The sequence below is a fragment of the Arachis hypogaea genome, chromosome 5, assembly GCF_003086295.3.
Source record: "Arachis hypogaea cultivar Tifrunner chromosome 5, arahy.Tifrunner.gnm2.J5K5, whole genome shotgun sequence".
Lineage (NCBI taxonomy): Eukaryota > Viridiplantae > Streptophyta > Magnoliopsida > Fabales > Fabaceae > Arachis > Arachis hypogaea.
In genome coordinates this window covers 8,463,704-8,490,310 of record NC_092040.1, presented here as the reverse complement: position 1 = coordinate 8,490,310, position 26,607 = coordinate 8,463,704, and the positions used below count along the sequence as shown (strand labels likewise).

The 26,607-nt window shown below is 32.7% G+C and overlaps 2 protein-coding genes across 2 annotated transcripts; one reads left to right on the top strand and one right to left on the bottom strand.

Moving 5' to 3' along the window:
• Nucleotides 1-9,085: 9,085 nt before the first annotated feature.
• LOC112800587 (uncharacterized) lies at nucleotides 9,086-11,351 on the bottom strand. The gene is made up of 2 exons (XM_025842920.3): nucleotides 10,516-11,351; nucleotides 9,086-10,167 (listed from the first exon to the last, which is right to left on the bottom strand). The coding sequence occupies exons 1-2, from the start codon at nucleotides 11,036-11,038 to the stop codon at nucleotides 10,085-10,087; spliced, it is 606 nt and encodes a 201-aa protein (XP_025698705.1). The 5' UTR covers nucleotides 11,039-11,351; the 3' UTR covers nucleotides 9,086-10,084.
• Nucleotides 11,352-19,035: 7,684 nt separating this feature from the next.
• On the top strand, nucleotides 19,036-23,606 carry LOC112800585 (uncharacterized). Its single transcript, XM_025842919.3, has 13 exons — nucleotides 19,036-19,462; nucleotides 19,953-19,991; nucleotides 20,096-20,238; nucleotides 20,460-20,535; nucleotides 20,752-21,046; nucleotides 21,144-21,253; nucleotides 21,368-21,415; nucleotides 21,533-21,742; nucleotides 22,009-22,110; nucleotides 22,375-22,502; nucleotides 22,674-22,812; nucleotides 23,140-23,295; nucleotides 23,398-23,606. Exons 1-13 carry the CDS (start codon nucleotides 19,266-19,268, stop codon nucleotides 23,420-23,422), a joined length of 1,668 nt encoding a protein of 555 aa, XP_025698704.1. The 5' UTR covers nucleotides 19,036-19,265; the 3' UTR covers nucleotides 23,423-23,606.
• Nucleotides 23,607-26,607: the final 3,001 nt, after the last annotated feature.

Below are 26,607 nucleotides of genomic sequence, written 5' to 3'. Positions count from 1 at the left end.
GAAGAAAAGTATCTCATCTTGAGATATTCATTAGAAGCTGCTTCCCCAATTTCAACAGTATATCGAGCAATATGCTCTACTGTAAAACTTATTTTCTTCTCCAGAAAATTTTGTAAGGGATTTTGGAATTTTCCAACCCCTTGGGAGCTCTGCTTGTTGGACATATTCAGGAAAAGCAGACACAAAATATGGCCTATTTAAGCAACCAACATTAAATCCCAAACAGTTTAACACTTGTTCAACATTTCTTGCTAGATTACCCCCTAAGTTGTTTTGCCTAAGTCTTTCTAACATATCATTAGTATTTTGACCATGTCTAGGCATATGGACATCATAATTAGGAATTGCTCCACCATTTTGATTGACATTATCAAATCTTAAACCCTGGTTATCATTTTCTTCTAAATTTACCACAGTAGCAATCCTATTGACTTGCCTATTTAATTGTTCAATTCTAGTGTTTGTGTTTTCTAAAAGAGGATTTAAAACTGTCACCATTTGATGAGTTAACATGTTTACTAGATCATGGTGGCTTTCATCCATCTGTTGCCTAATATTTGCTAAAGATCCCACAGTTTGACTAGGTTGATTAACAGGCATTGCTCTTGACATGTCAGGAAATACAGGTCTAGAATTTTCTACCCTAGTGACCGTGGATGTAGTAGAATTAAATGCACTGTTATTTCCTGTATTAATAGAATGTGAAAAATTTTGTTGTGATGCGTGTGAACCTGACGCCCCAGAAATAGGTACATTTGACATGCCATATGGATTTTTTGGTAAATAAGATTTTGAAAAGTTGAGTAGAGAGGCACAGGCAATCCTTGTGTCACCATGGAGGGGACATACCCCGGTGGCAAGCCATATGGCGGCCACCCCACGGTATTTATGTGAGTTGTATTTAACCCTGTATGGCATGGTCAACGCCATCATGCCTCACTGACATCAAGGTAGGCTCTGTGTTTGAAATCACAGGAGAATTCCCGGATTCATTTCCTCTAATCTCATCACTAGAAGTAGAAGAAGATGCTACAGAAGTATTTGACATGTCAACTGACGCTGATTTCCTTGGCTCTGGACGCACGAACTTACCACTGTGCAACCACATGCAAATTCAAAACTCTTGATTTTTCTTTTGACAAACTACAATCTATTGACAATGTCCCACCGGGCGTGCCAATTTATTTTACTCAAATTTTTGTTCCATTGTTAACAACAAATAAATCAACAATTTTCGAATTTTGTTTCACAATCTCAATTTAAGGAGCGAAAACGACTCCTTTTGTGGGTGTCTTAAGGTCTCAATTGTAGTTTCGAAAGTAAAATTAAAAATGAAAATAAAACCTGCAAGGTGCCGGAAGCAAAGTAAAATGCAGAAATTAAAACAAACAGGAAATTAAAAAGAAGATGAAGGAAGAAACATGAACGTAAAAGAGAAAAAGACGTAAAAGTAGAGAAATTTTATTAATAAAAACTGAAAGAAAGAGAAGTACAAGTGTTTGAGTTCAGAGGAATTACTTAAGATTTCCAATTTTATTCTGTGATGCCAAGGGGCTGAGAGCGTTTTTTGGTTTCTAAGTGTTTTCCAAGAAAAACTGAACTGATTACAATATTTTCCTAAAACTCTATTTATAGACTAGTCTAATATCAGTTAACAGTTACCATTTATACACCACTTGCAGAAAATTTGAATTTCTTGTAACTGTTTCCGCACTTCTTGCTTGATGTTAATTTCAAAATTTAAATAAATAACCAACTATCAAATGATCTAATTTAATTTAAAATAGATATAAATATTATATATAAAAAGATTATCAAATAACTAATTATTTCTTTTTATAATTTTCTTATAAAAATAATATTTTTTTCTAACAAATAATAACAAGTTATGACTTAATTATAAATTTTAAATTGTACATTTTTTTTTAAATTTAAAATTTTGATGAAATATAAAGTAATTTAATTTGATCTAATCATTTAAAACTTTTGACATATATGCTAAAATATTGTTTTATACTACTATATTTCAAGACAAGTGAACGAAACGAAAAAACAAGAAAATTTTCTAATACTTGTTATTTTCTTGAAACGATAATTTTTTAGTACGTTACATTTTACTAGTGTCGTAAAGCCATATGCCACAGACACATGCTCTCTCCTTATTTAAACCATTTCAATTTTAGATACACAAATTAGATGCACAAATCGTGGTGGGTGTTCAAAGGAGCTTTTTCTTCATTAATCATCTCAAGTTGATTAAATTATATTTATACATGATTAACTTATATTTTTACATATTTATATCCCGCCTACTATTTAGCCAAACTTAAAATAAATAAATTTCAATCAATAGATATTAGCTAGACCAATATCTATCCGATTTTATAGAAGTCCAATACAACGACGCTATTCTAGTCCTACTTATCTAAATTAGTAACTAATTTTTATAATCTTTTTTATTCATTTAGGAATGAGATCTTAACAACTTTTCGATCAAAACAGAATAACAAATCCACCTTAAAAATGAGACTATTCAAAAGATGATTATTAGCTTTAACTATTTATAAATATCGTGACACTCTTAGATATTCAATTTTTGAACTCCAATCTACTAAAAACTTAAACATTAGAGTCATCCAACTTCAGCCTACTAAAAATTTACGTAAAATTTTTGTTAATTTAAATATGGGAGTCTCGAATTCGGACAACTTCATCTTTACAGGAGAAGATATCAGATCTTTCACCTAATAAAAGCATTTGAACTTCACGTTCAGACCCAAATCATCCTAATTTTAGGTAAGTCCCGAAACAATACATAAGTTGTGTTAGTATGATGTATTTAAATATTTACACATAATTAGTCCTAGGCTATTAAATTTTAACATTTTACACATAAATAGTCCTAGTCTATGTAAGTAAAATACCCACACTTAATTGGCCCTAGGATCACTCACTCATATAAACGACGCTATCATATTTTTCATCTCTCAAACTCACTAACACTCATAATAATAAGGAGAGAATTTTTTTGAAACAAACACTAAGTATTTTGATTCATGGAGAGATAATTAACAACATACATATGAAGCCTTTATATAGGCAAACCTTCATAATAAAATAGTAATTTTTATAACAACTAAGCACTAGTTGTAATGATTCAAGAAACAAGTAGAAATTTTACTAGTCAAATTCCTTGTTCAATTTTGTTTCAAATTCTTAGTCATCAATCTTGAAGCTTCCAATTCATGATTCATCATTCTTCTAGTATGGAGGTGATGAGTACAACTTGTTCATGATTCTTCCAACTTGATTTGTAGCCTTCAATTTTGACTAGGAGATAAAGTTTGACTTGTGATTCTTCTAGCTTCTAATTTCATCACTTATAATTCTTGTAACTTCTAATTTCATGATAGTTCTAGTATGGTATAGTTGTACTACTCTCTTAGATATTCTTGATTTAATTATCTAACATTGCCTCCCTTAAATCAAGCTTGCATTCCAAGCATCTTCTTCAACTTGTTAAATAATTCTGTTTTCAACGGTTTTGTAAAGATATCTACAACTTGGTCTTCAGTGGGACAGTACTCAATCAAAACTTCTTTCTCATTCACCAATTCTCTAATTTTGTGAAATCGAATATCAATATGCTTCGATCTTCCATGGAATACTGGATTTTTGCAAAGTGCAATAGTTGACTTGTTATTACAAAATATTGTTGTTGGAGTATTTTGTTTCTCGTTTAACTCCTCAAGAATTCTTCTTAGCCAAACTGCTTGTGTTGCACAACTTGCTGCTGCTATATATTCTGCTTCTGCTGTAGATAGTGCTACTACTGGTTGTTTCTTTGACGACCATGAAATTGCACCAGAACCAAGATGAAATACAAACCCTGAAGTACTTTTTCTTGTTTCTATATCTCCGGCCCAATCACTATCAGTGTAGCCAACAAGATTTACTTCATTAGTATTCTCATAATAAATTTCATAATTTAAAGTACCTTTAATATATCGAAGAATTCTCTTTGCCGCTTGTAAATGGTTGATACAAGGCTCCTCCATAAATCTGCTAAGAAAACCAACTCCAAACACAATATCTGGTCTAGTCGCAGTCAAGTATCTCAGACTTCCAATCAAGCTTTTGTAGTATGTGGGATTTACTGCTCTTCCTTTATCTTCTCTCAACAATTTGAACTTCTCTTCGACTGGAGTAGAAACTGGTTTTGAGTGCTCCACCTGAAATTTCTTCAAAATATTATTTGCATATTTCTTTTGAGAAATGAAAATTTCACCATCTTTTTGAACTACTTCAATGCCAAGAAAGTAAGACATCAAGCCCATATCTGTCATTTCAAAGTGCTTTATCATAGCCTCCCTGAATTCTGCAATTATCTTCAAATTGTTCCCAGTAAAGATCAAATCATCAACATAAAGACACACGATCAAGATATCTCTATTTTCAACGAACTTGATATAAAGAGTATGCTCAAATGGACATCTTCTGAAACCATTCTCAATGAAATAAGAATCAATCTTCTTGTACCATGCTCTTGGTGCTTGCTTTAATCCGTACAAAGCTTTCTTCAATTTATAAACTTTATCTTCTTTTCCAAGAACTTCATATCCTACAGGTTGCTCAACATACACTTCTTCTTCTAAAGTGCCATTTAGAAATGCAGACTTAACATCCATTTGATGTATCTTCCACTTATTTTGAGCCGAGAGTGAAATAATCATACGAATAGTATCTAATCTAGCAACAAGAGCAAATACTTCAAAGTAGTCGATACTTGGTTTTTGTTTGTATCCTTTTGCAACTAATCTTGCTTTGAAACGATCAACTTCACCACTAGGTTTGTACTTAGTCTTGTAAACCCACTTTACTCCAATCGGCTTCTTATCTGCTGGTAAATCTGTCAGCTCTCATGTGTCATTCTTCTCAATGGCATGAATCTCCTCATCCATTGCTTTCTTCCAATTGTTGTCTTTAAAGGCTTCTTCAAAGTTCAACGGCTCACAATCTGAAAATAGAGCAAAGTTTATGATTTCTTCATCGGATGGATCGTTGTCATTGCCAACTTCATAATCTGCTAATCTAGCAGGTAGTCTCCTCTCTCTTTAAGGTCTTCTAGATGATTCTGGTTGTTCGGTTGTGTCTGGTTGTCTTTCTTCATTATCATCACATGTATTTGAAATTACAATCGACTGCTTTTCTGTCTTTGTGTTCCAGTCCCACATGGCTTTCTCGTCAAACGTCACGTCTCTGCTGATGATCACTTTCTTTGTTTTTGGATTGTACAATTTGTATGCTTTTGAGTCTGTGCTATAGCCAATAAAGATACACTTCTCGCCTTTGTCATCTAACTTCTTCCTTAATTGATCTGGTACGTGGGCATAAGCGATACACCCAAAGACTCTGAAATGATGAATGGAAGGCCGCTTTCCACTCCAAGCTTCCTCTGGAGTTTTATCACGAACACTTTTTGTTGGACACCTGTTTAAAATATGAACTGCCGTTGCGACTACTTCTGCCCAAAACTCTTTAGGCATTTGTTTTGACTTGAGCATGCATTTGACCATATCCATGATGGTTCTATTCTTTCTTTCAGCAACTCCATTTTGTTGAGGAGTGTATCTAGTTGTTAGTTGGTGTTGAATTCCGTGTTGCTTAAAGTATTCTGAACATGTAAGATATTCTGTTCCTCTGTCTGTTCTGAGAATTTTGATTTTACAGCCACTTTGTTTTTCGACAAACGCCTTGAATGTCTTAAAGACATCACATGCTTCTGATTTTTACTTCAGAAAATATACCCATGTATATCTACTAAAATCATCAATAAAAGTGATAAAGTACCTACCACCACCATTACTTGGAACTTCTACAGAACAAAGATCTGTATGCACAATTTCAAGTAATCTTCTAGCTCTCCAAGACTTTCCTGTAGGGAATGGATCTCTGTGCTTCTTTTCCAGTTGACAAATCTCACAAACACAATTGGGAATATGAATCCGTGGTGGACCAGAAACAAGTCCTTTTCTTGACAGGTAGTTTAGGCCAGAAAAATGAAAGTGCCCAAACCGCATATGCCACAACTAGTTATCATCAAGTATCATAGAACTCATGCAAGAGGGATTAATATGTTAAATTTTTAACGGAAACATTCTGTTTGAAGTCATCTTTGCTTTATCAATGAACCTTCCATTGTTGTCAAATACAGTGCAATATCCACGATAAGTTATGATCTTATATCCCTTCTCAGATAATTGCCCCATACTCAGTAAATTGTAATCAAGTTCAGGAGCATAGAAAACATCAGAAATATAACTCAGAGAACCATCTTTCAATCTAATTGGTATGTACCCTTTTCCTTCAATAGGGATCTTTGTACTATTACCAAACTTCAATAATAGTTTAACTGAATCATCTATTGAAGAAAATAACTCCTTTCTACCAGACATATGATTACTGCAAGCATTATCCAAGTACCATATATTTTCATCTTCAGCACATGAATTACTTGTAAAAAATAAAGTCTGAGTACCCGAATTATCATCAGTGTTTTGATGCTGATTTTCTGCAACGTGTGCTTGATTGTTATTCACCATTTTGAATCTGCAATCTGCTACTTTGTGTCCATACTTTCCACAATGAAAACAGTTGAAATTGGTTCTTTCTTGATAAAAATTGCCTCGACCTCTTCCTCGGTTGACAGGTCTGAAATTTGTTCCACCTCTTCCTTGATTAGGTGGTGTAAAATTGTTGTAACTTCCTTGGTTGTAATTGCCACGACCTCTACCTCTAAAACTTCCTCTGCCTCTACTGTGAAAATTAAAACCACGACCTCGTCCTTCTTGTGTACGGCTTGATTCTGCAACGTTGCTGAAATTCACTCGACTTTTCAGGGCTTCCTCGGTTGATTTTTCTGACTTCTCCAGTATTCTACTGATGTGACTTTCCATGGTTCCTTGCAACTCCGCAATCGTCATAGTATCCATATCGTGGGACTCTAGTATCGTAGTCACCACATGGTCATACTTCATCGGCATGGTGCGAAGAATTTTCTCCACCACTTTGCTATCGGGCATATCTTCTCCATAGACTCTCATCTTATTGACAAGATCTGTAACACGAGTAAAATATTGCTCAACGGTTTCTGAGCTAGACATCTCGTACCTTTCATATTCTCTTCTTAAAGACTGTAGCTTTGCTTTCTGAGCTTTATCTACGCCTTTGTATGACAGCTTCAACGTGTTCCATGCTTCCTTTGCACTTTTGGCGTTTGCTATTTTGCCAAATACCGTATAATCTACTCCTTGATGAATTTGAGATAGCGCCAATTGATCTATCCTTTATTGGGCAGCATCTGCTCCTTCTTGCAAACCTGGTTTAATGAAATTCCACAGGTTCTGGGCCTTCAAATAGGTGGACATCAAAGTCTCCCAATAACTATAATCAAGTTTTCCATCTAACTTGGGACCGGACCACACAATATTGAAAGTGTTTGCCATACTGACTCTATGAATAAACAACTATGTGAGAACTCTCTCACACCTCACAAACTCTCAAACACCAGGCGCTGGATTAACCAGCTCTGATACCAATTATAAGTAAAATACCCACACTTAATTGGCCCTAGGATCACTCACTCATATAAACGACGCTATCATATTTTTCATCTCTCAAACTCACTAACACTCATAATAATAAGGAGAGAATTTTTTTGAAACAAACACTAAGTATTTTGATTCATGGAGAGATAATTAACAACATACATATGAAGCCTTTATATAGGCAAACCTTCATAATAAAATAGTAATTTTTATAACAACTAAGCACTAGTTGTAATGATTCAAGAAACAAGTAGATATTTTACTAGTCAAATTCCTTATTCAATTTTGTTTCAAATTCTTAGTCATCAATCTTGAAGCTTCCAATTCATGATTCATTATTCTTCTAGTATGGAGGTGATGAGTACAACTTGTTCATGATTCTTCCAACTTGATTTGTAGCCTTCAATTTTAACTAGGAGATAAAATTTGACTTGTGATTCTTCTAGCTTCTAATTTCATCACTTATAATTCTTGTAACTTCTAATTTTATGATAGTTCTAGTATGGTATAGTTATACTACTCTCTTAGATATTCTTGATTTAATTATCTAACAGTCTATGATGATCTATATTTTTTTATAAGACACACTATCCTAGACGATTAACTTATATATCTAGATATTAAATATAACATAAATCATCCCAGAATATGATGATTTATACTTTAAAGTTTAAATGTTTAAAGTTAGGTGTCCTGAAACGATTTATATAAATAATGAAAGAGAAGATTTGTGTCTATGCAGATTTTATTTAGGAAATTCATATAGTTTTAAGGACTCTTTATCGGGGAGCGGGTGATGGATGGGTAGAGGGTAGAGGGTAGTGGGTAGTGGGTAGTGGGTAGTGGGGTTCACACTTCACATACACTACGCTGAGGATTCATTTAACAACTAATAAGATTATTCCTAGTCCTTGAACTATCATAAAGCAACCATGTTATCACTCGTTCCAGAACTATATAATATGAACATTCAGTTTGAAAATGGTGTAATAAAGAGAAGTTTCTTCTATTTAAATCCCTTATCTCCCCCGAAAAGGAAGATTTTAGCTCTTGAACCACGAGGTCAATTCCGAATAATGGATGAGTATGAAGTGGTTGGGTTTGTCTTTTGTTGCTCTTTCTAGTCTCCACATGTTCATGCTGCAGGGATATTCAGATAGCTGATGACTCGCACTTGTGTTTTCGTTTTCCAAAATGTTGATTTCATGCGTTCGATGTTTACACTATATATAAAGAAAGGTGGATACTACAATGAAGATGGCAAAAATATCTTCTCATGAAGATGCTTTGGTTAAAAGTGTGGTTTATTTATTTAGCCACACTTTAAACAAAAACAACACTTTTATAAATATCAAAATCTAACCATACAATCCATCATCCAAAGGTCAAAAAGAAATATACTCATATGAAGACAATTATGCCATCTTCATTGTAGTATCCACCGATAAATGTATTATACAATTGGTGACGCCTGCTTGTAATAAATTATGAAAGTTGTATAGCCTTAAAAGTAGATTCTTATTGACAGGTGTCAACCTAACTCATCTAAAAATAGAATACAAGAATTGAAATCCTAAACACGAACCGGGATGTAACAGAAACAGAATCTCTGTTTGGGTCTATCAATAATTGGCTTCAAGAGCATTGAGACGCCATGTTAGAACAAAGTTGAAAGTCAACACGTCCCATTACGCCTCCTCCTGCTATCTCGGGAAATTTGGTAATGACAGCCTAGAAACTACGACTTATCACAAAGCCAACAAGCAAATAAGGTTCTCTTCATTCCAAGACCCAAGTTGAAACCCCAAGTTTCAGCGAGCTCACTACTTTCCACGCAAAGGCCCCATGTTAGAATAATGAACACAAGCTGTACCCCGTCCCTTTTTGTTTGTTGTTTTTGTCAGAGTATTACAAGGTTGTCACTTGTCACATTCTTCTTTCTTCCAATTCCAAGCACCAAGCCCAACAAGCTAAGGCAATATATATATACAGTACATTACAATTACACACGTTTTGACCAATATTTTCACACGGGAATTGGTTCTGACACAATTAAAACAAACCTATAGTAATTAACTAGCACTATCAGCTAGCTAGCATATCCATAACAAAAAAAGTAATTTAAATGTGAACAAAGCAGGATAGTATATATAATGGACATAGATCTAGCCTTAATTAAGTGATGAAAATGGAGAAGCACAATACAAAAGGGGGAGCTGCCGACAGCAACATTATAATAATAGCCAAGGAACTAACAAGTTTGGTTCCGAGACAATTGGGGTTTGGTTAATAGGGGGTCCCCGGGGGTATTTAGTAGGGTTCGTCAATTCGGTGGTGAATCCCTGTCATCGTCATATTAATAATAATTTCGCACACGTCACACTGTGTGGTTAACTTTGCTAACCCTGGTTTAGTTCCTGGGTTAATCGCCAATTAACGGAACAAGCAATCATCATCATCATCGTTAATTCTTCTTCTCAGCCTGAGTTTTGCCGCACCGCACAAGCCACAACCTGAGCCCACTGCCTTAGCCTTGTCTTCACCGTCTGCGGATTATCACCTTCACAACAATACTCACAAATTAACATTAACATCTAACACCAAATTATACATCTCAAGACAAAAAAAAATCTCTTTAATAAATAGTTAAATACATTAATGCAAAAAAGTAAAATATTTTTCATCCACACAAAATTTGAGACACCGTATTTAGCGGATAAGTTTGGTATTTTAGATTGATCCCGTGCATTAAAATAGTTCTAGATTCTAATTAAACTAATTATGTATACGAAATTGACAAAAATATATCATTTTAGTCCTTCACACTTATCTGCCAAAAGAAATCTCAAAAGACCGGTTTCGAATTTAAGTCCTGTATAAATTAGGTTGCGAGAATTTGAATAATTACCGGTGGTGAAGATGGTGTGGGGACTGCCATGGGAAGAAGACGTGCTCTCGCAGTCGTCGGAGGCAGCGGAAGAATACGGCGGCGTTGAGGAGGCGGTGACAGTGACGGGGGCAGGGGGCCTGGAGAGGAGAGAATTGTTGTAGCTCTTGTTGACGGCGTAGTAGAGCTCTAGCGCCGGTAATGTATCGGAGAGGCGCTGATCAGGTTCCACCTCCGGCGAAGACTCGAATCCAAAGCCTAACTCGATGCAGGCCTTGAGCTCGTTGACGTCCTCGTCCGTCACGCTACGGCTGCGGCGGTTCTTCCAGTTGCCTTTGCGGCGGAGCCACGCCTCGTCGCGGTACGCATCCGGCGACCAGGAACGCTGCTTGTAAAGCGGCGCCATGGCGGTAGCAGGCTGCAGCAGGGGCGGGCGGTGGAAAAGGAAAGCCGGCGGAGGAGAGGAGGGCGGGGCGTCGAATTCGTTGTCTTCGGGGAGAGTGGTGGCGGTGGGGGAGCGTGGCCCCTCCTCCTCGTCCTCCATGGTGGCTAATTAGGTTTTGAATGTTAATTTGTAATGAATGGGGGGTGTGTGTGGTGTGGACAGAAGCTTTGGCTTTAAGGGTCTTGGGTGAGCTGGTGGATCAACTCCCAGTTATGACCTCTCTTTCATTGGTCCACGCAATCATGACCTGTCTTTTATCTTTTCCTCTTTCTTTATTTATTACTAGTATCCTCTTTAATCAGGAATCATTCTAAACGAATCTAATCAACTAAGGAAGCCCACTAAAATAGGTCAAGTATCCCTTCCAATTTTTGGATCATTGGTTCTTTCTTTTCTGTTTTCAATTGGTTTCACTCAGTTTAAATTAAACAAAGAAACAATATATTGTTTACCAAATCAACAAGATTTTTTATATAATAATTATGTTATAATTACTAATCGGCAATTGTCATTATTATATTGTTATAAATAAATTTAGTTATTTCTTTATTACAAATTTTATTATGATATATTTGATTTTTTTAGTAATTTATTATTTAATTAAAAGATATATCAAATATAAATATATAATAATTAATTTGATGACTAATTATTAGTATATATGAAATATTTTTATTTACGCAATAGATGACTTCTACAACATCAAAAGATAAATCTATAAGAGATTATTTGGGTCAATAATAATTTTTAAAAATTAATTTTATCAAAATTTTAAACAGATAATTAAAATACTAATTACCTGAAGTATGATTTGATAAAGTTCTTATTTTTTAAAATAATGTATCAAATTAATTTTTGAAAGATTTTTTTTAAGTTATAGCATTTACGTTTAGTAAATTAAATTAAAAATAATTTTTAATAAAAATAAATTATAATATTTAATAAAATAATTTTTTAAATTTAAAAATATCATAATAAATATAAATATATATAAATAAATTTAATATTTATTAATATACAAAACTATATTAATTTTTTAAATTTTAATAAACAAAATGAATTCTTAAAAATATTTTAAATATTTTTAAAAACACTCCTATTAAAAAAAAAAAGTAAATATAAGCATATTTGTCAAATACAAAACAAGATACTTTATGCTTTTGAAAAACACAATAACCTATCTAAAAAATACAATATGTTTCTTTCATTTTTGTGAAGAAGAAAAAAGCAAATTATTGACTACATATTTAACAAACAACTGATAATCATGATTGAGTTTCTCATGGAAAATGCATTTGCAAGAAAGTTTAATTTTATCTTGTTTGGCTGCTTGCTTGGCTTGGAAACATTCGTATCTTCTTATTTTATTAGCAACTTGTATAGGCCAGCCAATTGGAGTCTCTCTCACGTATGAAAATCTGCATTAAGTTATATGATTTACCTTGTCCACCAGGAGTACCATATAAGAACTTATATTTGTCTTGTGCATGAAGCTAATCAGATGTACTTATTCATAAGGTCTTAAGAAAAAGTCGTTTAAATATTTTAGTCCTACTATATATTTAAGTATTTTTTGAATTAAGTCTAACTAATTAAGTTAATCTAAATTTAATAAAAACTGTTTACACATTTACATATAAATCATACTTCTTTCTTTTTATGTAAAAAAATAATACTAAAATTTTTTAGTCATAACATAAGAATTTTGTAACTTTCACATATATTTTCTTTAAGATTCTGACCTTAATGTTGCAGTTTTTTTTTTCCTTATTATTGTTCTTCTTCCTTTTTATAATTTTTTGTTTTTATTTATAAAATTATAATTTTTTTATTTTTGTGTTTATTATCAAAAAGATAAATAAAAAATTATATAATTTTTTTATTTTATTTTTTATTTTATTCTCTTTTTTATTTTTATTTTTATTTTTTTAAATATAAAATAAAAAAATTGATGAGAATATAAAATAAAAAGAACGATAAAAATAAAAATAAAAGAAGAGGAGCTATTTGAAAAAAAAAAACATAACCAAAATTTTTTAATTACAATATATTTTTTTTTAACTTTGATATCGAAAATTTTTAACTAAAAATTTTTAAAATTCTAGACTTCATGTAACAATTTTTAACAATAACTTATTTAATTTCTTTTTATTCTTGTTTTTTATTTTTTGTTATGTATTTTTTATTTTTGTTTTTGTTTTTTTTTTTTTGAGAGAGAAATAAAAAACTAAATAAAAAAAAGATAATGATGATATTGATGAAGCAGGAAGAAGAGAAAGAAAAAAAAAGAAAAAACTTAAAAAAAGAGAAAAAAAAGAAAAAAATACAGAGTATATACAAACTACAAAGTAGTGAATTCGTAGTTTTTACCTCGACTCGTTAAACTAATTCAAAATCGTAATTCGTTGAATCATAAGATGGAACGTAAATATGACTCGTAAATTATAAAAATTTAGAAAAATTTAATAGCAAAAACTAATTTTACAGAAAATAAAATAAATTTCAAATAAACTAAATTATCCATAGACAGAGAGGCAGAGTCAAAGAATCTCGCAAGTTGCAATCGCAAAGTGATACTCACGGCCTCACGCAGTCCAACCACCACCAGTCCGAGTCGATAACACCAGCGACAAACCTCACGGCGAGTCGGCGATGTTCCAAATTGGAATTTTCAGTCGTGTGAAATTTAAATTTCAGATGAAAAGAGAGATAAAGTTAGAGATTGAGACTTCAGAGAGGTGAAAATTTGAAATTTTGGCCATAGAGAATTGGAGATAAACTGTAAAAGTGAGAGAGATTAAAAGATTAGAGACTGTTACTCTACTAGGGCTCCTCTTCTATGGTCTTCTATTTAGATTAGGCCACTGGGTTGGATTAGACTGCAATCAAAGGCTCAGGGCCAAGAAAAATAACTTCTTCAACCTAAAACGCAACCACGTAGTAAAAGTGATGATTTCGACGACTCTGCGATTTTCAACGGCGATTTCACACAAAGCAGCCTGATTCTGGATGAAAAGCAGAAGCGCAATAGAAAGATAAAGTAAAAGCGTATAATCGTGCGTTTCCACGAGTTTATACACGATTCTAACTACCTTTAATATATATATATATATATTATACACGTAGATCTGAGAAATATTATTTCAACTTAATTAACCTTTTAGATAAGTAAAAAATTTGGATGTATTGCTATAAATATTTATAAACGACATCTAATTAAAAAATTAAGATAACCAAAAATTTTATTATTTAAAAGAGTATTAGGATTCAAGAACTTATACAATATATATGTGTTCAAGTTTTAATTATTTTATTTGTTTAAACAAATAAATGTCATGAATCATAAAAAAATCGTCATTCACATAAAAATATTTTTATATAAAATTCATAATTAAATATATCAAATTATATAATAATTTTTAGCTATATTCATATAAAAGGAATGTCATTAAAAAATGCTCATAAATTAAATCAATTTAGGTTTGTCTAATGATTAATTTATTAGTCCTCTTAAATAAATATCAGGAATTTAAATCAACCTTATCTCATGTTAGCCAAAATTATATTAAAATTCGAAATTACTAAAAAAAAAGTGAAAGTTCAAGACTAAGTGACTAATATATTATTTTTTAATTAAAAAAAGATCAAAATAAATAATTAAGATCTTATCACTATTTTAATATAATTTTAAAAAGAAAGTCATTTAGGTAAAGACGTCTAAAATATCTTTTTTTTAAAGATATTTTTTAATAATTAAAATTTAATATATATAATCGATTAAACCGTGTTATTTTTATCAAAATTAGGCCAGACAAATTAATTTGACAAAAAAATAGTGAATCAAATCTTAAACTGGTCTAAATTAATATTATTTTTTACAAAAAATAACTACAATACCTTTATTATAAAAAATGACTAAAATATTCCTATTATATATATTAATTTTGAGAATTCTAAATTCTAACTCTTTATTTCTTTATCCTCGTAGGGTTAGGATTTAAAGTAGTTTTCAAAATATATATATATATATATATATATATATATATATAATAGAAATATTTTAGTCATTTTCTATAATAAGAGTATTGTAGTCATTTTTAATAAAATAATATTAATTTAGATCGATTCAAGATTTAATTTACTAATTTTTCGATCAAATTAATTTATTTTGTCTAATTTTTAAAAAAATAACACGATTTAATTAATTATATATATTAAATTTTAATTATTAAAAAATATTTTAAAAAAAACATTTTAAACATTTTTATCTTAGTGGTTCCTTAGAAAAAAGTAACAAATTATTGCTTTAACCAAAAATACCTTTAAAACAAAACTCAATCCACATTGAAATAACCAAATATTATCTAAACACAATTGCATTCATTATTTATTTGAGTCGATCTATCTTTTTTTGTTTCCTACGGTATCTTTCAATCCGGCAGGTCAAGGACTAATTCACTGCGGTAGTGAGCTCTATTTAAGGGTTTGTCGCTGGCCAATAGGTTGCTGTATGCACAAGGCGGGATTCGAACTCCTGACACTTACTTAAACGGACTAGTGAGTTAACCACTAGACCAACCCAACTTGGTTGAGTCAATCTATCTTAACTTATGTTAGGGAATGACCAACGACAAATTAAATCAAACACACATAATATTTACCTATTTGGTTAAGACTCGGAGATATAGTGAGAAACCACAACTGTCATGAATCACGAGGAGTTTCCTCTCCTTAATCATAATAATAGCATAAATGTATATTAAGGTAAAAACTTAGGTGAAGTTAAATTCGCGTAAAGTTGATAAATGAAACTCGTTAGATAAAAATTTAGTTAAATCAGTCAAATTATTTAACGGCTCTCAACTATCAACTTTACATGAAGTTCACTGCACCTAAATTTTTACCGTATATTAAACAACGATTCATTAATTAATTTGATAAGATTGGACTAGTAAAACCTTTAAATTTGTAATTGTTATAACAACTTTGACATACGGTAATAGTTTTCGTGACTTATGCTCATTTTCGTTCATAAATTCGTACATGAATTATAATTAATTAAAACACGCCTATTAATATTATTCTTTATCTTATCGCGATTTAATTTGAGAAATAAGTAACGTAATTTAAAAAGATATCTTGTAAATATATTACATAAAAAATTAAAATTTAATAAAAGAATAAAAGATCACTTAGATATGTTAATATTACGTGGACTCTAATTAGGTTTTGTGGTGTGCAGCGTGGTAGGTTAAGAGGAACATCACAAAATTATGAAGACACTTGAAATCATCTGGATTTGGACCTACATGCACAATCTTTTTCCTTCTACTAGTACTGATTAATTAAGCATATACGTACGGATATGCTGTATAGATGCCATGCCAAAAACATTATACGTTTATTTAATTTCAGCTACATATATATATATATAGTACCCAGTTATGCATGCAAAACCCATTAATTTTTTTAGTGGGGGCAATTATTATACGTACATACTCCTTTCAAAATATGCAAGATAAGTTGATTAAGTTCGCTGCACAATATTTTAAATAATTCAATGATTAGAAAGTAAACATTTTCATGGGATTACGCGTAAGCAACTCTTAATATAAAACAATAAAAACAATGACATAGGACCTGGTGAATGGTGGTGGCACCTCTATGTATAAAATATAAAACAAGTTGTCAAGTAAAGTAACAAAAAGGGATCGATGTTCTGCTTATTATGAGGCCAAAATAATAAGCCTAGGGAATATTATACTGGCAAGCAAAATTTCGAGGGATTATTATTATAAAGGATAGGATAATACATATACACTTGTATAATTTGCATTGATTGTTCGTAATTGCTATTTCTGGACTTAGCTAGCAAGTTAAATGGGTCGGCCAACAAATAATTCATTTTCAAAATCAATAGTTTAATTTTAATTCATCATAGTCTATATGTCTTTCTGATTAATTAAGAGGTGAGAGTGCAATTGACCCGTGCATAGGTTTCCCTGTACCATGAACTAAATTTTTGTATTATTTGTTATTACATATATTAGCTTATGTATTAAATTTGTTTATACAGAGATTTCACACTACTTTTAAAGTTTCCAAAAGATTATTATATACTCCGAATTAAAAAATCTTAAACGTTTTGGTGGATGTCTATTTAATCCTACTAATTGAACGTAGCGTATTCATAGTTTTATACATATTGTTAGAAAAAAAAGACTAAACTAGAGAAAAGATTTGTGTATTATTGACTGTATTCAAATTGTCTACTCAAGTTGTCTAGAATGATACAATATGAAAGGATATTTATAGGTACTAAGAGAATCGTAATAATAAGGAAGTAATCTCCTATAATAAATATTCAGATGTACTAAATAATACTAATTGATCCTAATTGATCCTAATAATATTTTAACACATATAAATATGTATTAATGTATATTATTTATTTATTTAATTTATATATATATACATACCCATGGACTTTTGGAAATTGAATTTAGTTTGATCATTAGAAAAATGAATCGAAAATTGATATAATATATAAGAATATTTTTAAAAAAAAGTTATAATTTATTATTTTTGGTCACATTTTTAGTTATTAGTCTAATTTTTTTAATCTATTAATTTAATAATATATTTTTAGTACGTATATACTTTTAAATATTATTAAATAATTATTAGTCGAAAATAATAAATTCTATTGGAACTATAGTATTTCTTTTTTTTTTAATTGAGGTAAATGGAATAGAATATTGTAATGGATGTCATCGTCACTAGCTAGTTAATGCATGGAGTTTGTATTGTTTTAGCAATTAGATCAAAAGAAATATATATTAAAAATAAGATATACGTCACACAATGAATAGCAAAGTTGTTTTGACAAGTTACACTATAATATTAAGTGAAAATTGCCTGGATTTTGTTAGAGAACTAATTTGGTGTGTAGTCAATTATAGTCAATTCGCTGAAAAATAAACTAGTCATATAAAAAAATAAAACAACTTCTCACGATCTTAATTTTTAAAATTTTAAAATTAAAAACAAAAAAGAGTTAACCGAGTTGTTTATTATGCTATATTTGGTTCCAATAATTTCTCAAATTACCTTTCAGACCAGTCAACAGTGTTCACGAAAATTAAAATACCTAGGTCCCAAAGGAGTAAAATGAACAAATTAAATTAAAATATCCTGCCCTAGCTAGATGATTATGCCTTAGGGCACATGCAACCCACCTCACCAGACTTGAGTGGTAGCAAATAGCAGTGCATCATCAACCCCTCATGATGATGGAAATATATAACCACCATCAACTTTGTGGACCAGATAACATCTCTCATACAGATATTTTTCTTAAAAAACATATGTACATATATCTGAATTCAATTGCCTTACATTGATATTGATATATAAGATGATGACTATTATTGCTGAAACTGCGATAAAGTTAATAATATCTAGAAAACTACACATTGGTCTAGTTGTCCATGGTATATTTTATGACAAACAAATCACTAATTCGTTGCAAACCGTAGCTCTAAGAGTTTGAAGTTAGCTAATAGATTGCTGTATATAGTAAGCAGAATTTAAACTCTTAAAATTTACTTTAGCGAGTGAAGTAATCCCTTAATCAATCTAAGTCTATTAGTAAGTATTTTAATTATTAGTGCAACTAGGTATCTTTTAAATATTGTACTTTATTCAACCTTTTAAAAGAGAGAGAAAATAAAAAACAAGTAACTCTCCTTATTTTTTAAACAACTAATACATAAAAGTGAGTATTTAAATTAATTAAATAATAATAAATTCTTAAAAATACCGACTGATATTTCTGTTCAACTAAAGGCTGAGAGATAATGGACACTAATATTTCTGTTCATCTATCTTTCATTTTCATCACATTTTTATTTGAATACTCACTTTTTTTTTTGTAAATATCATTTTTGTTGGTTAACAACAAAAAATGGGGAAGACATTAGTTTTTTTTTAACATGAAAAGACATTAGGTTTATATACGAATAAAAACTTGGCTGTTTGGTCTTGATGGGCTCAGGCCCAAGAAGACTCCTACGCCGTATAAAACGAGTTTGAATGGGTTGGGCCTGAAGAAATAGAAGGAGGGAGGTGGGGTTAGGGAGGAAGCGCCACGTAGAAGGAGGGAGGGAAGAAGGAAGAAGGGAGAAGCATGTGGAATTGGGAATCAACATTCTTCTCCCAATCAAAAGCCTGAATTCATTTCTGGTGAGTGGTGACTGGTGTGTAATAATTCAAGCAAATTAGGGTTTGCAGTTGGGACTCTCGCTCCCATTATTTGGCGCCAAAGATGTGGCACGAGGCTCGGAGGTCGGAGAAGAAGGTGCACGACATGATGGACGCCGCTCGAAAGAGGGCGCAGAGGCGAGCCGTTTACCTTGCCAAGCGGCGCGGCGATCCTCACCAATCCATTCAGCTCCTTGGATTTCGCTGCCGAACCTATCGAGACGACGCTCTTTACCAAGCCACCCAGGATCAACAGGGCCTGTTAGTTTTCACTTTCCCCCCATTCCTTCTCTTTCATTCAAATTAAAACTCATTTTCATTATACATTAATCGCTGTTATGTTGTTCATCCCTATTAGCTGTATTTGGGTTTTGTAAATTGTAATATGAAAGCTGGAGCTTGAGCCATTTAAGATCACGGCAGAATTTATGGTGTTCATTGATTTGAATGTTGTAATTTACATGTCTACCTTACTAGGTGGGATCATTCTCCATTGGGCCACGTTTATTTTATCAGAACAACACTCTTGCATATCGAATAATGTTATTATTTCCAATTCTGCATTTTTCAGAATCTTCTCCAAATGGTATACAACTATTTAAAATATAATGTTGTCAGTATAAACACAATGTTCTTCCTAATTAAGTGCAAACACAAACCTTCCTCATGATTGTCTGTTTATATTTACTGAGTTTATTTTTTGTAGATCATTTACTGTTGTGCGCTGATTGATTATTTAATTTTGTCTCAGGATACCTTGGAATGGGAAACAGGATGTTTTGATTGACAGGTGAACAATTTCTCTACCCACCTTGATGGTTTCGAAGCTTTGATTGTAAGTGCATTTCTGTATATTTACAACGTGGGATTGACTGCGGTCGCTTGTCTTCACAGATTCGATGGGCGTGCTCTCCTTGATTTCATCCGTGATACTGGACATAGGCGTATCCAGGAAAAGTCCGAAGAAGAAGAAGAATTAGAAGAGTTTGTTAATTTTGAGCGTTATCGGGATTTAATAAAGCATCGGCGTAGAGGATGTCGGTACTTTTTTATTTCTCGATGATGTGTTTGCTTCTAATGACCTTTAATAGTACATTTTTTGTTGTCGTTTTCTGTAACTTTTCTATTCCTTCAACATTCTTTATTCATGATAAAGAAATACAAGATAAAAGGTTTATTTTTTCATATGTGAAGCTGATTTGACTTATAGGGATCAATTTTGTAGTTGAATTTACAAACTAGGTTTTAATTTTGATAGATACTGATGAGGAGGCTCTGCAACATGTAAATCAAGAGATGGAGGCCAAGGCTGCTGCTCCATTTGCATCAGACAGGTCAAAAGAGATTCCTTTTGTTCTATATAATTTGTTCTTTCCTTGTTTCGATGCTCATCAAACAGAAGCTTTAGGCATTTATCCATAGAAATTGTTTCTAAACATGTAAAGCTAATTCTTTGTGGTTACTAACAGCATTTATCTGCAACATTGTTCTGTTATTGTTGTATTTCATCACGGTTGATCTTCTTTATTTATATTCATGCAAACTTGTAGAGCTAACACGTCACAGCCTGCTGCAAACAAGGGATCGTACTCTCAGGTGGGATTTTCTTATGAAGGGAATGGAAAGGATGAATCCCAGATTTCAGATGATGAGGATGATAATGAGGAGGATGAAGATGATGAGGATGATGAGGATTTTAACAGTGATGATAGCAATGATGAAGGAATGGAAGTAATAGCTAAAGAATATGGGGTTAAAAGGTATGGTTGGCTTGTTTACATGGATAAGAAAGCTAAGGAGGAAGAAAAAAGGCAAAAAGAGGTGATCAAAGGTGACCCTGCAATTGTAAGTAAAAATCTGCATGTGATTATAAATGTTATTTGGTTGTGTATGTTTCAAGATGAATGTATTGATATTGTTGTATATATTATGAAATTTGTAGAGGAAGCTGAGTCGTAAGGAAAGGAGGAAAGCTTCTCAGATTGAAAGGGAGAGAGAAAGAGAAGCAATGCGGATATCTGGAACGCGTGTGCAGCATCACGACCCATACCGGTATAAAATATTGATATTTTTGTTTTTCAGAATGAGCAAAGAGAATATGAACTCCTGCTCAACAGATTGCTCATGTATACCTGTCTTAGTGTTGCATTCAATATTTACATGCAGGGAATCTAGACAAAGTCCCACATATGAAGCTTATTCTCGATCTAGGAGGTATGTCTCTGTTTTCATACATGTGTTTGAGTGATATAATTTACGTTCGTTTTCTATCTCACTAGTACTCATCAAGCAAATCTTACTGGAGTGATGTTGTCTTTTGTCCTTTTAAAGGTCAAGGTCTAGATCACGGTCCTACTCTCCATCGTACTCAAGGCGCTACTCCCGTAGTGGTCATGCTGATGATATCCACCGAAGCAAACCGCGAACACCTAAAATAGAATACATTACTGAATTTGGGGGCTCTGGAGAAGCAAATGAACCCAGGCGGGAAGGATTTTCTCCACCACGATCTCCTCCATCTCAAGTTGATTCGTTAAACCGGTCGGAGCACTGGACCTTTAATTCTTGCCAAGATAGATTGGGCAGTCTTTTCTCTGCTGCAGCATATCACCGTATTATTGCCTGAGGCAATTTTTTATGGTTTAGAATAGATCAGGGCTAGGATTGTCGGGGTAACTGCCAAGAGGAGGAGGGCGGAGGCTTCCTATATGAAGCTCATTGTTCCCTAAAATGAATTTTGCATAACTACTTGTCAGTTGCCTGAAAATATTGCAGTTGTTTTATCTGATACCTAAACTGTCTTGCAGGTCATCTTCTGGTTTCATACTGGAGGCTTTGCATGTTGATCCTGCTTCTGGTGTCTCTGTTGAAAAGGATAAGGGTGCTAAAGTCTCAAAGCCATCTGTAAGGTATGACATACCCTGCAATGTGTATCCCCCCCCATCCCCCTCCCAACCACAAAAAATAGCACACACACACAAATAAATAAATATATGTGTGAAGGGAGATATATGATATGCTCTGTTATGGTTCTTGACCTGCTGGCTAAGGATACTGCAGAAAGTTTTTTCTAACTATACTTTTGTTTCTTCACCGTTGACGCCTCCTCTTTTCTTTTAAATGAGTTATGTGGATCTCTGTTCATTTTGTTATTGTTATTCTCTTCTCCACAGCACATCTTCAGCGCTAGCAAAATTGAAGGCAAGTGGTTCTGGAGGGTCTTTAAAACAACAAGGGGAGAAGAAAGAAACTCCACAAGAAAGGCTTAAAAGGATCATGAACAGACAACTGAACAAACAAAGTATGGTGGTTTGAGTGATTTGCTTTGTTTGTACAAATGAAGAAATCTTCAACATCTGTGATATGGTGTATTCTTATTCATTTGCAGTCTCTAATAATTCTCAGAAAAATGAGTCTAGCATTAGATTTGTGTAAATCTGAAGCAGTTCCTAATGTGTGTTTGTATGTGCAGTTAAAAAGGATACAGCTGCAGAACTAGCTAAGAAAAGGGAGCAGGAGCGGCAGAGGCAGGAAAAGCTTGCTGAAACAAGCCGATTGAATCGCTATAGGCGGCGCAGCCGCAGCAGAAGTTATAGCCGCTCTCCTCCAAGGTAGTCTTTGTACATGTAATGCATATGTGTACTTAATGGAATCACAGGTTAAACAGTAAACTTTGATTTACTACTGTGGTTTTGCATTAAACTTTGATCAATATAACCCAAGTTTGGTCTAGTTGAAATTCCTTGAGGAACATTAGTCTTTTATAGCCAAAGGCTTTTGTAATTGGTGTAACATTAGCATAAGATAATTAACGATAACTTTTGGGATTAATGACCATTTGAATAGGCTCTAGTTAATAAAATCATTGTTATTTCAGCAAATAAAGTCTCTGCTATTTTCAACCCTTTGGTTAAACACTATTATGCGAATAACTGCAGAAGATACAGGCGTAGTAGAAGTCGTAGTAGGAGCAGCAGGGGTTCTAGGAGATATTATTCTGGTTCTCGCTCCAGGTCTCGGTCCCATTCTCGCACCAGATCACGTTCGCGGTCCCGTTCCCGCTCTCGCTCTCCTTCATATTCCCGCTCACCCAGGTACTGCTTTTATTTTTACTTGCCCGTGCCTTGAAATTTATGCCGCTGCATACTGGCATCATCTCAATCATGAAAGACTGACACAGAAAGTTGACATTTCAGGATGAGAAACCGATCAAGGCACTGATGGATGAATGCTATGTGCATGTAGAAAGTCGGAGGGAGATTTGTGTGCAATTTTTTTGTATATGATTTTCCTGCTCCCAAGTGTTTTATCGATGTGGTTAGTTGAGTTGTGCTGTTATTGTTAGGCAATATTTCTAAATCTGACAGTTAAACCTGTTTGTTAATGTATATTCAACAATTGATAACTTGTACGTTTATTTCCCTAGTCGTATAGGCACAAATTTATCATCGGCGAGAATCTCCATTCAACTTAAAAATTAAAATTTAGAACTTGGTTTTATCAAACGAAACATGTTCGACTCTGGTTTTTCAATTAGTAGATTAGTAGAAGTGAAACGTTTAATGGTAAGTCATGAGCTAATCAAAATATTATCCTGTAACTGGTAAGCCATGAACTCTGATCTTGGCAACCATTCATGCAAACCACACGGGTCATCCAGGCGCCTCTTTGGGCCTTGTCAATGGTCACACTATATATAGAAATCTGTCAATTTTGGTGGACGTGAATGTGAGAATGCTTGATATTGATATTGCAGTTTGGAATTTTTATGCCTTTCCGGTTATCCCTTTTCAAGCAGCAAAATAATAATGAAAATGTATTTCAGTATTGTCTTAAGGCCCTTTTTATTTAAATGTATAATGGAGTATTACTATTTTATACGTGGAATATGCAGAATTGAACAACCTAAATCTTTTCACAGGACCAGTTTGACTATTAAACGACTTATAGTTAAGAAGAAAAATATTATCATAAATCTAAATAAGTCACGGATTTGAAGTTGTTGTGGAGCAGAGCCTATGCTATAATATAACCTTGGAAGTTCTAACTTTAAAAAATAGATGGAGGTGGGCAGAGTGAGACAGTGAGTGATGTGAATTATTATCAAGTGATAGAGTATGATGATAACGTGAAGACTCATATTTTGTGGGTGGGTTGACGGTTGACCCTCGCCGCCCACACATCAATAATGCAAGCACATTATTACCATTACCTTAATAAATGCTACCAAGATTTGCCTCCATGTGTTTCTCTGCTCTGTTACTACATACTACTATTATGTTTTCTAATCAAAGTTATTCTCAAAAGTAATAAACAAACAAAACTACCACTTAAAAGGAACCAAAATTCATGAGATTTCTCTGATGCCCTCAAAACAAGGCAAGTTAGTACTTATCCCTAACAATATCTGTGATTTCAGTTTAGATTCCACTGCTCACTGCTACGCTTCAAATTTCTTATTAAGGAGTATATGCAGTTTGCTTGGAATATTGAACAATCTCAATCAAACTAAAAACTATTTTCTTATCTTATCTATATAGTAATTGATGTTATGATACTGAGAAGAAAACCAATTGCAGAGGAAATAAGTGGGTGCTTTATCTGTGAGGGTCCACCTTCAGGGATAAGAGAGGTGTCCTTTCCCTATATACCATGGCCTAATCAATTCAGTTTAATTCTCGATCTTTATTTTTCTCTCTACAAATTAATAGCTTATGCAATTTGATTTTGACTATATCTTTCATGGGACATGTTATGTGATTATGTAAGGAAGCACCCAACCCTATCATTATAATTTTTCTTTTGGTAGCTACAAATTAGTCGTTACACTATAGTCTCATTATTTCGAGCATAAAAAGAACAAGACAAGTTGTCATGGCGTATGTAACGGAGTACTAGTAAAGATATTCATATATATATATATATATATATATATATATATATATATATATATATATATATATATATTTGTTCCTCTTATTCTTATCTAAATAATATGGAAAATACTAAATGGATTACCGAAAGATAGGTGTGAGCGTGAAACACATAAGGTATGCAAATTGGCAATAAGGTACATGGCTTCTTTTCGTGACACCCTTGTTATCTTTTTGTCTTTTGCATTTCTTGAACAACACGGGATTTTTCTAGTAAAGCTATGCCATCAAACCTCACTTCTAAAACTTCACTTTATTCCATCTTTTTCGCACCGCACGCGTTCTTCTTCTTCTTCTGATCTTCACTTGTGAAAGTGACTCATTCATCACTCATCGCCATCCATCTTCGTTATTCTTAGCTTTACTTGATAGTTGATACCCTTAATCCCATAAAAGCATTCCTATTTGGAATATATAACAATATCTTTACACTCACACGAGGGGACCCTAACTAATATTCTTGTTTAACACTCAAATATGTAATCTAGTAACCTGTGATTTGACATCACATTTAGCTATCTAGCTCTAGGCAAGAATTAACAATTGGGTAGTAATTGGTACGCATTAGGCGACAATAATCTAAGTCCCTATGTCTATATCTCTCATTCTAGCTTTTAACGTTTTTGTTGGACTAGGTCTAGGAGATCCTTTTTTTTAAATATCATATTAATTGATGTGAGGTTCTATAAGATTTATTTATGTTAAGAATGGAAATGATAAATAGTAGGAATGAATTATGTTATTTATAAATCATTTCATACTAGCACTGCTGAATTCAAAAATATAATTTATATTTATTATGTCATTTTAATATTTTCATTTATTTGTATTCCTTTTCCCTTGTCCTAGCTAGCTAGTGTGTAGCTAAGGAAACTAGATATGGAATGTCCTAGTTCCTAATGCAAAAAGTTAATTGGAGATATGTCACTTAAGTTAAAATTAATGTACATATATATTTATCTCTTTATATTCTTTTATACCATGTCTAAGAATGTGCTTAATTATAGCATAAAATAATGCCAGCTATTATTATTTTTTTCCCTCCTTTTCCTTTCTTGCGGTTGAAATGATTAGGCCTCTTTTTGGGTTGTAGGTAAGCAACTAATCACAGTTCACTAATAGCTGAAATACTTTGAAATTGTGTTTCGTTTTGCAGACTTTTCGTTAGCTTGACCCACTTAATTAAAATAAGCTAGCTAGCCACAAAGTTATATATATATATAATAAAGTATAGCACATGGCGTGACATATCTTTTCTTGGACAACTTAATTAATCTATTTCTTACGTACCAATTAATATATAATGATATATATACATTATTAACAATAGTGATACTTATTATTAGTAGGCAAAGCTCGTTACCCTACATATAATTTATTTTCCTAGGCATGCATTATATCTCGCCTGCTATCACATGCATGTCCTAATAAATATAATCACATAAGTATGTAAACAATGCCAATTAGAACTGT

What these genes read in the sequence shown, in the direction of transcription:
- LOC112800587 (XM_025842920.3), bottom strand. Translation starts at nt 11,038, where the DNA reads ATGGAGGACGAGGAGGAGGGGCCACGCTCCCCCACCGCCACCACTCTC. An exon ending in CCACACCATCTTCACCACCG is followed by an intron (nt 10,168 to 10,515) that starts GTAATTATTCAA and finishes ATTGTTGTGAAG; the next exon opens with GTGATAATCCGCAGACGGTG.
- LOC112800585 (XM_025842919.3), top strand. Translation starts at nt 19,266, where the DNA reads ATGTGGCACGAGGCTCGGAGGTCGGAGAAGAAGGTGCACGACATGATG. An exon ending in CAGCATCACGACCCATACCG is followed by an intron (nt 21,254 to 21,367) that starts GTATAAAATATT and finishes ATTTACATGCAG; the next exon opens with GGAATCTAGACAAAGTCCCA. An exon ending in TCATATTCCCGCTCACCCAG is followed by an intron (nt 23,296 to 23,397) that starts GTACTGCTTTTA and finishes TTGACATTTCAG; the next exon opens with GATGAGAAACCGATCAAGGC.